We start from the raw sequence: 15,758 nt of genomic DNA on the forward strand, positions 1-15,758 counted from the left end.
AGCAGTGTAAGACTAGAGGGAAGGCAGCTAGTCATCATCACCCACCACCAACTATTTGGCTATTCTTTTACCAACACATAGTGGGATTGACCGTCACATTATAACGCCCCCACTGCTGAAAGGAGTAGCATTTTCCGCGACCCTCAGATTACTATCCGAGTGCCTTAACCACCTGGCCATGCTGGGCCACAACTGATACTCCACTTATATCAGTGAACACAATTTACTTCAAGGGAACTGACATTACAAGTTTAATTCAAGCGATACTTCGAGTGGAACTTTCTATAATAAAGGAGAGAATGAGAAGAATATATTGTTTATGAAATTAACTGAGAAATTTAAGTTTGTAAAGATGGCGGACCTCCAAGCAAAAATGATTGAACTACCTTACAAAGGAAAAGACATCAGTATGTTTGTCATTCTTCCAGACGAAATAGACGGCCTTTCTAGTGTGGAAAATCAACTGAACCCTCACAAACTGACAGAGATAATTGGACAAATGACAGAAACAAACATTACTATTCTTTTACCCAAGTTCAACCTGGAATATGAAGAAGAATTGTCTCCTTCCTTGCAGTCGCTTAGATTGTGCAAATTGTTCTCACCAGGACAGTCAGATCTGTCGGATATCAGCAGTAAGAACGACCTGTCTGTTTCTAAAGTTAAACATAAAGCAGTTATTGAAGTAAAATTTTGTTTGCTTTTGCTGTTTTAGGTACAATCATCTAACAGTTTAGAGCAACTTTGTTAAACATGTGAATACATTAAGATCAATGAAATCTATGTCTTAGCTCGTCTAGCGAGATGTCTTCGGGGAACATGTTCTGAAAATTCACAGATACATTTATATTTAGGTATATCACTAATACGATGCAGACATTGCGAACATACGCAGTACTAATAGTTTAAGTTTAAAACAAAGACACTTTGAGTTTTGCATTTTTATTCAAATTGACAATTTGGTCAAGAATAGATGAGACTAAGGAACAAATTGTAACCTTTTTTGTTCAATTATTTGCAGTTTAGATCATGTGACTTCTCCAAAGGTGTCTGACTTTTATAGTAATAATTTGTTTGCTTCTTGATTTTGCTCAAGGATGCCTCACTGTTATCCTCGCTAGCTATCCCAACTTAGGAAGTGATGGACCACAGGAAGGCAGCTAAACAACACTATCTATCCCCCGCATCTTGGGCATTTCTTACCAATTAATAACATAAATAACCCTCATATTATAACACCCCAACGGTTAAAAACGAGATCATATTTAGGGAAAGGTTACAAAGTCAAGTTGAGTACCCTAAGTACCAGGCCATGTCAGAGTTTTAATATCAATAAAATATAACAACTCGTGCTTGAACCATGATTAACATTAACATCATTATGTTTACAATGTACTAAAAGGTGCACAAATTAAGGAAACTAATGAATGATGATTTATTTCTCTAGCTTGAGCAAACCTTACATTTATGAGAGAGGGAAGACATGTTTCATATTTCTCAAGATCATATTTAAAAATAAAGAATTATAAATTCAGAAGTCACGTTGTGAAATAGGTTAAATTGAAATATGTCTTACAAAAATGTATTTGGCAAAAAAGAAATGAAATATCAGCTATCAAAAATAAGAACTAAAAATTTAGTTTCTGTTGCAGGTTAGTGTCATCTGATTTAAACCGGTTTAGGCAACGAACCATTCAATGTACTTAAAGAACACGTCACGATATACATGAGTTATGAGTTATTTTATTTCAACACAATAGTTCATCAGTAACCTGTCTACACCGAAGGTGGCGTATTATCAAGGTTACATAATTTATTATAAACATTATAACGCAAAACATAAATACTGAGAGAGATGTATTAGGTGTGCAGTTTTAGGCTTAAAGAAAAAAAAATGTTTTCATTCCAACCAGTTTCATTCCGTGTTGAGTTTTTATTCGTATTACATTTTGTTTTTATCGGATGACGAAGTTCAAGGAAAAACGTGCAGGTTCGTGGAGTCGATACGTCACTGGTGGAACCAGTTTGACTACCATAACTTGTATATCTGTTAACGGACTGTTGATATAAATAGTCGTGTCTCAGCTACCTAAAACCAGTAGCAACACAGAATCTAACGATTAACCAGTTGAACCTTAGAGTTGCATGGTAAGCTCTTTCAGTTGTATCACTGTTTTTACCCTCCCTTTACAATCACGAAGCGATTTTCTCTGTCAAATCCTTTTTGCACGCAACTATGATAATACATTCAGATAATATTCTTTGATACATTATTTAGGCAGAATATTCATGATGAAACTCTGTAGAAGAGACGGCAATTGCTTGTTGTGGAGACACAAGGGTAGAGGACGACGTTTCGAAAATCTTTCGTCCTTCGTCCATTCTACAAAGTTTCATCATTCAGACACAACATTCAAAGTAATTTCTTTTTAGTTTGAAATATTACTTATGAGTGCATGATACGGACCTAAAATTTAAAGCTAAACTTTTCACGTCCGTTTATTAGAAAGAGCTAGAAAACAGGACAAAAATCAGTTAGCTTACGAAACGTGAAGCAGCTTTTCGTATAGCATTAAATGCGTTCTCACACAAATTTCCGGCCGGTTATACGATACAGATTCAAAATACAAAATTATAAATTACAAATTTGTTATATAAGCCGTTTATTGTAATATTTAGTTCAATATGATAAAGTATAAACAGCGCCAGATTAAACAACCGTGGGATCCATAATCACAAAAAGACGACATTTGACGCGGTACCACATGAGTATATTGTCCTATTAATCTATTAATAATGAAAGTTATTTGTAATATAATCATTAAAATACCGAGGTTACAAGTAGAATGGATAATTATGGAAAATTTTGTTTTCAATAATATTCGACAGTTATTTTTGGTGTTGCTTTTTTAAAGATATAAACAGAATTTTTGCGCAGATTTTTATTTGCACATTACCTGTATACATTCGTTACATTATAAATTTGTTATCTTTTATTCTATTTTACAATGCAATATTTTAAGGTATTATCCAAATCAAAAAGGATTTGTACGTTTTGTTTATTCGTATAATCGTTTTTCGACATTTTTGCGCCGTACAAATAACTTTTTAGGTAGTGATATATGGTGAAATTCTTGATGCGCAAGCGTTAATATGATGAAAATATGTTGAAATTGTGAAGTTCATTTGGTCTCTTACTGAATGAACAATATGCAGTTCATCATAATTTTAAAAACAGTTTATTTCTTACCAAGTAATTTGTTTTCCATGGTTCGAAAATTATAAGTAAATTGTATCGATTAATATAATAATATATTGTCATAAAAGCGCGGGAGCCCTGTAATAAAAGGGCCCTTGGCCTCGGCTTCGTGTGCTTAATGCGTTAATGAGGCCCAAATAATACATATATTTTAACAACAGAAAACTAGAGCAGAATTACATATAAAATAAAAAAGTCTTAGCCATGGTTATGCTCTGTTATTTGTCTTGTTGTTCAGTAGACGCATTATTTTAACTACGTTCTGTTAAATTTGCATCAAGCAACACTTAATTTTAACGTTACATTGTGTTAGATGTTAAAAATTACTTCATGAAATTAAACTCAAAATAAGTAAACAAACAATCAAAATACTAAAAAAATTAGTATTCAATTTATTTTCAGTGCAGTTGTGCTTTGACACCGTGGAAAACTACGGTATATAATGGCTAACTTCAGTGTTTATATACGTTGGCACTTCCGTTATAACATTGCAAATGCCTGCAAACGTAAAATGTTAAACAATTAGCTTTACTAATTATTTTTATTTTGCAAAATGTTATTTTCAGCGTAACTAACAGATATGTATCAAATTATTCTAAACTTTTGAAATAAGCATAAAACCCCCCAGTGTAGCTTTGTGCTTAACACAAACACAGTAAGCGTGAAATTATAAGACCGACAAATTAAAATTGAAGTATTTAAACATTTCTCTCATTGTTACGGTATAAATTTTATTTTCTCTCAACACTTAAGTATTTATTTGGAATTTCTTGCATTAAACGCAGAAAATATAGGTTTTATCAAAACCTAGTTTAAATAGTTTAAAATGTTATAAACAACATATGAATGAAGTATCGAATAAATATAACTCGAAAAGTATAACTCGAAACTTGATAAGCCCAATAACATTAAAGCACCGAGTAAATATAACTTCTCGTCAACTTACAAATTCTGAAATAAGAAAAGCAATTGGAATTATTATGTGGAATATTTCTATTCATGAAAGATATTAGTTGTACTTTTAAATATTTTGTTGCTATATCATAATATTTGGCATATTCTTATACGTCGTTTACTTCAAACTGTAGGTATGAGTATGTTATATCTGAGTGTCCTTCTGATAACCTGGACCACTGTGATCGCAGTACCAGTTCAGGACCAGACGTCAACAAATGGAATTCAGAAACTTGCAAGAGCCAGTAATATCTTTGCAATAGATCTGTTTAAACAGTTGCCGAAAGATGAAAACCTTTTTATCTCACCTTTCAGCATCTCAACAGCAATGGGTATGGTGTATCTCGGAGCCAGAGAAGAGACAGCTCGAGAACTAGAAGATACACTTGGTTATAAGGATCAGCAGTTGCTCGATGAAGAAGTTCATCAAGCTTTCCAGAACATTCTTAACCAAATAGAAGGGTCTCCAGATCAGTACAAACTGATTGCAGCTAATTCAATGGTTAATCATATTGATTTCTCCATATTGGACTCTTACAAAACACAGTTACAGGAGAAATACAAAGCAGAAGTTAGAGAAGCCGATTTCGTAAACGAAAGAGAGAAAGCTACTCAGGAAATTAACGAATGGGTGGACAAAAAAACTCAGCATAAGATCGCCAAACTTTTCGAAGAACCTTTGAGCTCTGATACCGTACTTGTTTTACTAAATGCAATTTACTTCAAGGGAACCTGGCTTTACAAGTTTAATTCAAGCGATACTTCGAGTGGAACTTTCTATAATAAAGGGAAAAATGGGAAGGATACATTGTTTATGCACTTAGAACACGAATTTAATTTTACAGAAGTAGAGGATCTCCAAGCAAAAATGATTGAATTGCCTTACAAAGGAAAAGACATCAGTATGTTTGTCATTCTTCCTCACCAGAGGGACGGTCTTGCCAAACTAGAAAGCCAAATAACTTCTGACAAATTAACAGAAATAATTGGACAAATGAGAAAAACCAGGGTTAGAGTCAGTTTACCCAAGTTTAAGCTGGAATATGAAGAAGAATTGTCTCCTTCCTTGCAGGCGCTTGGATTGTCCAAATTGTTCTCACCAGGACAGTCAGATCTGTCGGGTATCAGCAGTAAGAACGACCTGTCTGTTTCTAAAGTTAAACACAAAGCAGTTATTGAAGTAAACGAAGAAGGAAGCGAGGCAGCTGCTGTGACTGGAAGTGTTATTGTTGTTACTTCCTTAGGCCCAACCTTTAATGCCGATCACCCATTCCTTTTTATCATCAGAGACAACAGATCTGGCATGATTCTCTTCTTGGGCCATGTCAACGAGTTTTAGAATGGTTACTATAAAGGGATGTTTGAGATCATATAAGTGAATAGAAAATTAAGGAAGTAAGAAGATATGGATCAGAATATGAAAATATATCTATAATTTAGGCGCACTAGTGCATTACACTAATTAATACTAAAACAGTATTCTTGAAAATGATTAGTCATGCTTCCTAATTTTACACACACACACACACATGGTATGTTTTATTATTAACTGAAATTAATATAGAATTAAAAATACCTTTCAGTTCAATTGCTCATCAGAAGAATAATTTTCATTCTAGTAAGGTATTATCGCTTTAGAAATATTTTTAAAATGTTTTTTCATCAGTGTCCAATATTGTTATTTGTGCATATTAAAATTGGATTTAACTTGATATTGATAGCCCCAAATCAGTTCTCTTCATGTAATACTTTATTATTCCATTAAAAACGTCTTTTATTTCTAATGTATTTTTTGTTTGTTTTTTCAAAAGTCAGAATGCGTAAAAGTAAACCAAGTTCCCATATTTTCTCTTTCATTAAATCACAGATTCACTGAAACTGTGTAAACATTGTAATAAATGAGTCCGGAATATTTGAAGAAGCAAACCATATTGCAAACGTTACATTTACAAAGATATAATTCTGAGGACGTTATCAAAAATTGTCTTTTTGTTAATATCACCAGCATCTATGATGTAAATAAAAACACGACAATTAATAATTAAATTATTACATAATAAAGTTCACGTTATAAGCTAATTAATAATTTTGTATTGTGCGATCAAAAGAAAAGTAAACAATATGAAAAAATAGCTTACACGTTATAATGATACTCTTATAAAGGCTACAGATGTCCACTTTTGAGGGTGTACATGAATGGTAGAGAATTAGGTCGTTTCAGTTTCTTCATGATGTATTTAGCCACCATGTTGAGTGCCTGGATATGTCGATTAAGGCATAAGACTTTGTACATTTTATAATACGTGAAATGTAAGACTTCTAAACTCAAGTGTGTTTTGTTTTTTTCGTATGCACGACCCACATTAATTTAATTTTTTCTATAAAACATTTTGTGCCACATAGTAGTCAACAAAATTCTCATTATGGCTCTGCGCGAAATTCAAACCAATCAACTCCAATTTAGAATCTGAACAAAACTTAATTGGAACGTAATGCCCGTGTTTGTGTCTTGAAATGTCGCAAAACTTAAAAGAAATGCCATATATAGACATCTTTAAAGTGCTATTAATTTCGGTAAATTGTTTTTACTAGTTTTAACATAAATTAAAAGTCTCAGATTTTTAACGATATAATTTTTTGAAAGAAAGTTAGAAAAATTGTGTTTACACATTTAAACGTGAAAGTTTAAATATATGATTCGTTTTACCTAAATTGCAAGTAGAAGTTCAATATCCGTTTGCAGGTTGTTTCATTTCGGCTTCATCTGAAGCGTTTCCTGCACGTGTAGTTTATTCTTGTGTCCAGTTTTAACGATTACTCTGAACGTATCATGCGCTGGGATCAAATTACATTCACTTTTCTCAAGAGTCAAGTGCTATTTATTAATTGAGCTACCTAACGCGTAGAGGCGCTTAAGATTTTTGAAAGGCACGTTGTTATCCTAAGATCAAGGACAAGTCAAGTATTCTCGGCGTGGCACAAGTGAATGTGGTGTCACAGGTGAAGATGATTCTTCTATTCCTTCAACCATAAAACAACTACTGAATTTTTACTCGTGAAATTACATTAATCTTAATTATCGTGATGTACTGTGCTATAAAGATTAAACATAAAAACCGTAATATAAGTTCTATATGTACCAGAAATCTGTACATTAAATTCTCCGGGCAAATATTTTAGCCTCGTGAAAAACTTTGTGTATTCTTATTGTCCTTTGATTATATTTAAGACTGTTTTTTAACGTTGGTGGTTGGACAAAAATATAAAACCCTGTTTAAAGATGTACCCCTTCTTCCATAAATGTTAAATGGACCAGTTCCTCATCTGAGAGGTGCATCAGTGGCTCAGCGATATGTCTGCGGACTTACGACGCTAAAATCCAGGTTTCGATACCCGTGATAGGCCGAGCACAGATAGCCCATTGTATAGCTTTGTGCTGAATTCAAAACAACAACATCATCTGAGGGATTTATTTGTTGTTCCAATAACTTCTTATACAAGTGACTATGATTTAAACACATCTAAACTGTACTCCATTTTACTTGTCAAGCAACAAGGGAGAAAAATGTGATTTAACTGAGTTTCAAAGAAGACAGATTGTGAGAATTTCATTAATAGGACCTTCATTGAACCAAATTATATGATTTCTTGGATCAGCGAGGTAACTAATACCAATGGTTACTGCAGAATAGCGATAATCTTATAAAGTTTCATCAGGTATAGCAGTATTTGGAAGATTACCCATCATCAGTGAACGAGACGTCGGTGCCTTCGGTCGAACTGTATCCTCGTGAAATGGGACCTCAACATACCTTTCAGAAACGTGTAGATATTTTAATATAATGTTAACTGCTAAAGGAGGAACCACACATTATCAGTCCGTTTTCACTTAATGTTTCAAACTGTTTGTTCAAGGTATATGAATTTTAACCAAATCTTCATACAACACGAATAAGAGACTTGTAGATAAACAAATGCAAACATGTACATTTGTCATCTATATAATTCAATATGCAGCAATAATAGACGCAATTTTAAATATATTTTTCATGCGCATTTTCGCACAAAACCTTAGCAAATATGAAAACATGTCATCATCATGTGTAAGTGGAAGAATTTGTTTGTTTGTTTTGGAATTTCGCACAAAGCTACTCGAGGGCTATCTGTGCTAGCCGTCCCTAATTTAGCAGTGTAAGACTAGAGGGAAGGCAGCTAGTCATCACCACCCACCGCCAACTCTTGGGGTACTCTTTTACCAACGAATAGTGGGATTGACCGTCACATTATACACCCCCACGGCTGGGAAAGCGAGCATGTTTAGCGCGACGCGGGCGCGAACCCGCGCCCCTCGGATTACGAGTCGAACAGCTTAACACACTTGGCCATGCCGGGCCTTTTACTTTTGTATCAAACTTTTAAATTTACCGCAATATGGTTTATCTTTCGACCATAGTATCACAAAATATAGCTAAAACATTAAAAATTAAATATCATTCTATCGTAACTGGCAACTGGCACAAATATGTTGTTTAATAAAAGAAAAATTGAAAATAGGCGTACATCTGGGGAAAAACAACCAAATTATTAGAGATGAACAAACGTGTAAAAACACTACTCCGTGAGGGATTATGTGATTAGGATAAAACAAGTACAACGTTTAATCAGAATTCGTTTTGCTAATCTCCTAATATTACCTAATGGTGATTATAAGTACAGAAAGACCAAATTTATGAAACTGGTTTTGAACACATGATGTATTACTGTATTGCGATTCATTCACTTGGTAGCACCGAACCCAAGATGAAAGAAATATTCGTGTTTGAATATTTGAAATAATTGTGTATATTTGTTTGGTGTGCTTAATTGTGTTGCAAAATAAAACTAAATAGTACACGCTAATCAGCTCAAACCCATGGGAAACTTGTGTTATATGTGTTAACAAAATATAACTTATACCTGCCGTAACTTAATTTAGTGAACACTGTAGAATTCTCCACGAATGAATCTTGTCTTTATTTGGCCTGGCATGGTCAGGTGTTTTGGGGCGCTTGACGTCCGCGTTTGAGGGTAAACATAAATAGTAGAGAATTAGGTAGTTTCAGTTCCTTCATGACGTATTTGGCTACCCTCCAGTTTTATCATGGCCCGACATATCCAGGTGATTGTGGCACTCGACTCGTAATCCGAGGAACGCGGGTTCGAATCTCAATCACACCAAACATACTCGCCCATTTAGCCGTGGGGATGTTATAAAGTTATGGTAAATACCACTATTCATTGGCAAAAGAGTAGCTCAAGAGTTGGCGGAAGGTAGTAATGACTAGCTAGCTGCCTTCCCTCTGGAGTCTAGTCTTATACTGCTAAACTACGAACGGCTAGCGCAGGTAACCTTCGTGCAGCTTTTCGCAAAGTTAGAAAACAAACAAACGAACGACTCTTGTCTTATAAAGTATGACAGCTTTTTCCGACGTGGAACTGATAAAGGGCAAAGGTTACGGGAAGTACTTCAGAGGTGATTAAAAGACTATTTTTATTTCTTTTTTAAAATAGTTTTTACTTTGTGGTAAATAACTAGTTGTAACTCAGTAAGTTTTCGTGTTAAATTGTATGAATTACAAAAATTGGATTTTCTCGAATTAAATATCTATCTTCCTATATATGACAGAGTTTTACTTTTTCAAATCCATATGTTTCAAGGCTTGGCATGGCCAGGTGGCTCGGGCTTTCGACTCGTAATCGCGGGTTCGAGTCCCCGTCACACTAAATATGCTCGCCCTTTCAGCTGTGGGGGTGCTATAAAGTTGTGATTAATCCCACTTTTCGATGGTAAAATAGTAGCTCAAGAGTTCGCGGTAGGTGGTGATGACTAGCTGCCTTCCCTCTCGTCTTACATTGCTAAATTAGGGACAGCTAGCGCAGATAGCGCTCGTGTAGCTTTGCGTGAAGTTCAAAAAATAAACAAACAAACCCTACGCTCCAGTTGTGATTCCGCAAATACTCTATGAAATTTAACACCAGATGGCAGTTAGTTACAACAGTGAGTTTGTTTGTTTGGGAATTTCGCACAAAGCTACTCGAGGGCTATCTGTGCTAGCCGTCCCTAATTTAGCAGTGTAAGACTAGAGGAAAGGCAGCTAGTCATCACCACGCACCGCCAACTCTTGGGCTACTCTTTTACCAACGAATAGTGGGATTGACCGTCACATTATACACCCCACGGCTGAAAGGGCGAGCATGTTTATCGCGACGCGGGCGCGAACCCGCAACCCTCGATTACGAGTCGCACGCCTTACGCGCTAGGCCATGCCGAACAACAGTGAGAATATCAGTTGAAAAACGAGTACACGTTTGTGTCATTAACTTACTTCTCAGAAAATAACCAAATTGAAATAAAATACACGTCTCACCAGTATTAGCTGAAATATAGTTTAAACTTACAATGACTAATTTAGTGTATCTTGTTCAGCCCTAAATGAACGAATAAAATCTTAAATCCATTTTCTACTTTTCAATATTACATCATGTTTTTACCAAAAACACTTTTTGTATAAAAATTAAAAAAAGACGTACATCAGAGGGAGTCATTTGTATTGAAAAATAAATTTGCTATAAAATCATTTGCGTTTTTGTTTTTGAGCACAAAGTTGTGCAATGACCTATGTGTTCTATACCCACCCTCGAAACCCAATTTTTAGTGATTTGAGCCTTCACACTTGCCACTCAGCCACTGGAGGGTGGGAGTGGGGAATTATTTTAACCTATGGCTCAGTGGTTTAACTCTTCAGAAAATAAACAAGTATAAGAAAATCCTTTACTAAACACACGGGCTTTAAATACACCTACGACCATCTTTTTTTTTATTTTGTGATCCCTTGTGACTTAGCAGTAAGTCAGAGGCTTGTGATGCAAAAAAACAAAACAAAAACGGGTTTCAATACCCGTGGTGGACACAGCAAAGGTGAATCATTGTGTAGGTTTATGTTTAATAGCAAACGAATGTTATTTTACATTCTAGCGTTTGGCCAATTATAAATTTGTTTAATATAAAACAAAGTGAATGTAATGTGTTTTCTTGGTTCCCATATTAAACACATTTTATAAAACAACCACAGATTTAAATAAAATCATATATTATTTAATTAAACTTATACCAAGCATGTATTAATTAAAATATACCTTATATCTGCAGTAACTCAGTTTTGATAATATTCTACCATCTCAGTTAAACCTATTCGTAAGTTGTAAGCACATACCAATTGTAATTATTATTTTTTTGGATTTCATTTTACTAGCTAATTTCATTGTTTAGCAACTAACTTGCCCCTTTAGCTAAAGTTGGATTACTTAAGTTCTTATAAATGATCGATAAATGTCATTTTTCTGAGAAAAAGAAACAACTGGAGATAAAATACAATCAACACATGTTTTGTTTGTTTGTTTTGGAATTTTGCACAAAGCTATTCTAAGGCTATCTGTGCTAGCCGTCCCTAATTTAGCAATGTAAGACTAGAGGGAAGGAAGCTAGCCACCACCACCCACCGCCAACTCTTGGGCTGCCTTTTTACCAACGAATAGTGGGATTGACCGTCACATTATAACGCCCCAAGGCTGAAATGGCGAACATGTTTGGTGCGACCGGAAATCGAACCCACAACCCTCAGCTTACGAGTTGAACGCCTTAACCCACTTGGCCGTGCCGGGCCTATCAACATGTGAGGTGAGAAACTCAAACAGTAGTTACAGTCTACGTTTGTCATTTTGATGTACAGTTTTTCAACTAGAAATCGACTTTACAAAATACATCATGTGAATAACATTATAGCATTCTAGAAACATCTCGAATAAATTGAAGTCAGAGGGTCGGGTATATAATCTAGGAGAGAAGCTGGTATTTTGTTTATTAAAATAATGCAGAACTCTCTTCCTTTATGATTGGTGTTTTGTGCAACGTAGATGTCGCTTTAACTAATAAAGACATTGTGCAAACGAATAAACGATAGTTAGAATTTATCAAGTTTTTGCGAAGACAACGCCCAGTCACCGTTTATAATAAACCAGTCATGTGATGCAAACCACGCGCTAAGAGAGTCTGTTAACTTTGGCTATTTACAATAGAGAAAAGTGCAATAAACAGTTATGAAAACTCAGAAATAGCAGAAATATAATTACAACAGGAAGGAGACAAATAAGTCAGTATGGTTGCACATACAGGACACCATCTTGAGGTTAAATGTTGGAGGTTAAAAGTCAAACACAACTATTCTTACTGTATGTTTCTATAACTCTTCGTACAGTACTCAATATTTCTATCACTTTGTTCAGAAAGTTCATATAAAAGATTATATGTCTTTCCTATTAATATTCGCATTTCTTATTCTAACAGATATTTCGTTTATTACAGCTGTATATAATCGCGAAACGTCATTCTTGTTCGAAATATAAATGGTTAAGTCACACTCTGTCAAGGAGTTTACTTCCTAAGTTTACTTACTATTACTCTTAACGTAATAGAGAGAACAAAATATCGTACTTACAGTGACAATCAATTTTTAACGTTAACAATACCAGAGTATTATATGTTACTGGTTCAGTGTACCTACCACTTCTCTAGATCTGATACAACTGTTTTAGAAAATACATAATACACTTATTGTACCAGTTTAGGGTCACGGCTCAAGGCTGGATCAAACAATAAACTAACAAACCATGCACACTTTCATAATTTATACCATCAGATTAGTTGTTTGTTTCAATTACTTATCCATTTAACAAATCGATAAGAATTTATGGATGTAGTGTACAGTTTACAGACTTTTAAAACCACAGTCAGACTTAATTATTCTCACCTTTAAGTATTCTGGTAAATTGTCAATAATAATTAATAGTTTAATTTTATGTGTTCTGGAAATTTTCTCTTCGTAACTTCTCGAGTTGTAAAATTTATTACAACCGTTCTAGAATTTCTGTTTCAGAACCTTGAATCTGAAATAATCATTTCGTAAGCCTCTTTTTTTATTATTTTTAAAGAACTTTAAGCCTGTTGTTTACCTCAAAACACAGATGAATCATTGACTAAATTTATTTATTCAATAAATTTATGCAGGTTATTCACTTCACTATAAACAACTGTACCAGGGAAATAAATAAACACTCTACACTATGTCACTCCTTAAACGAAAATACATAGTGTTCGAAACAAAAAGGCCTATAAACCAGGTAACTACAGTTACGACAGAAAGTGTTCGTACCCCTGCGTCCCAAGTAGTTTTTTGCTCATAACTTAAAATGTATCACGATTACATAAATTGTTATGTAAATTAAATTACAAATAAACTGTTTATAAACAAATAACCAAATATAGGAGGAGAAGAAAGTGTTCGTACATTACAGAACGAGTGAAAAAACTGATATTCCCGTAAAAATTTTGTTTAGTTTGGCGAATAAACTACATTATATCATTCCAGAACTAGACACTGGGTTCATAATTATTGGAATTCAGCCAGCAAAAAATGTACTTCCGGCAATTTAGCGCCGTCTCCGTCATTATCTGCTTGGTCATCATGGTGAACAGGGAAACAACGGCCCAGTGATTTGAAAAACAGAATTGTTATAAAATACAAGTCTCGTGTGTCTCTTTCCGGTATTGCTACACAACTTAACGTTCCGAAATCTACTGTTCAAAGCATAATTGTCAAGTTTAAGCTTACAAGATCAATTGTTAACCAAACTTCCAGAGGGAACCAAGAGAAAGTTCTCAGAGAAGTTAGTAGGAACCCTCGTTTAACACGTAATGACATAAAGAAACTGGTAAGGGAAACTGGGGTTGAAGTAAGCACCTCTACAGTTACGAACATGTTACGCTCTTCTGGGTTCAAAGCATGCCGTCCTCGTAAAACTCCATATTTAAAGCTTGTTCAATTAGAAGCACGATTGAGATATGCAAGAAAGCATTTAGATAAATTCTTTACCTATTGGAAGAGTATTCTTTGGTCAGACGAGACTAAAATCGAGCTTTTCGGCCACAATGATGTTCGCTATATTTTCCGTAAGAAAGGGGAACGAAATCTTCCAAAGAACACCGTCCCTACAGTTAAACACGGAGGTGGCTCGATTATGCTATGGGGTTCATTCAGCTCTTCTGGTGTAGGCAGCCTTCACCGCGTCAACGGAATCATGAAGAAAGCAGAGTACGTTGATATATTAGGCACTTATATCAAGAATGATGCTCGGAACTTGCGGCTTGGGCGTCGTTGGATCTTCCAGCACGACAATGACCCTAAGCACACATCCAAATGTGTGTAATCCTGGTTGCAGAGAAACCATATAAGCGTTCATATGAGCGACTCGATCTCAATTGAAAACGTTTGGCATGAGTTGAAAACCAGAATTCATCAGCGTTATCCTAAAAACTTGCAAGAGTTGGAGGCCTTCTGTAAAGAAGAATGGAAGAAAATACCAGTCGAGTACTGTCAAACGATTATGGAGGGCTATGAGGAGAGATTGCGCCAAGTAATTCACCTGAAAGGCTACACAACTGACCATTAAAGTAGACGCACGAACACTTTCTGCCCCCCTATGTTTGGTTATTTGTTTATAACGTATAATATTTATAACATACCATATTTTCATTATCCTAATCATGATACTTTTTAAGTTATGAAGAAAAAACTACTCACAACGCAGGGGTACGAACACTTTATGTCGTAACTGTAAATGGGGTATAACAATTACATATTACAGTGAAAAGTTTCATCCGGATGATCACTTTTAATAGATGGTAAAGATATAATATCAGTTGCCTAGTTTAGTGTTATTATTCTATGAAAACTCACATGTTCAGCATTTTAGTATTTTAGTTATGGCGGCAAAGCCATTTATAGAAAGTAATATCATCTCAGTTTATTGCTAATAAAAACCAGATATCTGGTGAACGTCACGAGGGGAAGATGCGAACAGTCAGCCATTTACCCCATGTTAACTATTCTCTAAATGGCATCGTTTTGTCTCACAGAGTTCAAAGTGCTTCAAATCGTTCATGAACCATGAAAGTTTCACTGATGTAGAAAGCCATTGGATAAATGGAGGTCAACCAATTAAGACAGTCTGTTATAGTGTTTCATAGTGTCATTAGTATAACGTGGCATTGCTTTGAAACGAATTGTTCAGACACTTGAGCAAAGCATATCACAATTCATGATACGAACAGAATCGTAGAGTACATACTTTGAGGCTGAGCCAAGTATTCGTTGCTGCAAATAGACATTTTATCAGTGTACAACAGCTTGAATTATACTTTACAAAGCCATATTTATTACAGATGCCAAATGAGATGAATTTCACTCAAAGCGAAGCAAAAAACACGCTATACGTAATGATGCCAAAAACAAGTCCAGTGGACCAACAGCATGGAACAGTATTACTTGTACAGATGACTTTCACTTCACAATGTGACTAGATAGTAAGTGTTTACTAATTTAATTAATCTAGAACAAGATATTTAGAAACATTTTCATTCAGTAACATTGGAGAAAATATGCTATGGGGA

At 34.9% G+C, this 15,758-nt stretch overlaps 1 protein-coding gene and 1 pseudogene across 2 annotated transcripts; both read left to right on the forward strand.

Moving 5' to 3' along the window:
- The first annotated feature begins 352 nt into the window (after positions 1-352).
- Positions 353-1,164, forward strand: LOC143233410 (serpin B3-like). Its single transcript, XM_076469626.1, has 2 exons — positions 353-635; positions 1,097-1,164. The coding sequence occupies exons 1-2, from the start codon at positions 353-355 to the stop codon at positions 1,162-1,164; spliced, it is 351 nt and encodes a 116-aa protein (XP_076325741.1).
- An 855-nt stretch (positions 1,165-2,019) lies between these two features.
- On the forward strand, positions 2,020-5,997 carry LOC143229577 (intracellular coagulation inhibitor 1 pseudogene; annotated as a pseudogene). Its single transcript, XR_013015945.1, has 2 exons — positions 2,020-2,148; positions 4,348-5,997. The product of XR_013015945.1 is annotated as an intracellular coagulation inhibitor 1 pseudogene (transcript).
- Positions 5,998-15,758: the final 9,761 nt, after the last annotated feature.

Source organism: Tachypleus tridentatus, chromosome 1 (genome assembly GCF_004210375.1).
Source record: "Tachypleus tridentatus isolate NWPU-2018 chromosome 1, ASM421037v1, whole genome shotgun sequence".
NCBI classification, from domain to species: domain Eukaryota; kingdom Metazoa; phylum Arthropoda; class Merostomata; order Xiphosura; family Limulidae; genus Tachypleus; species Tachypleus tridentatus.

Excerpts from the sequence above, each read along its gene's own strand:
- LOC143233410 (XM_076469626.1), top strand. The coding sequence starts at position 353 with ATGGCGGACCTCCAAGCAAAAATGATTGAACTACCTTACAAAGGAAAA. Across the intron at positions 636-1,096 it reads AGATCTGTCGGATATCAGCA|GATGCCTCACTGTTATCCTC; the intron begins GTAAGAACGACC and ends ATTTTGCTCAAG.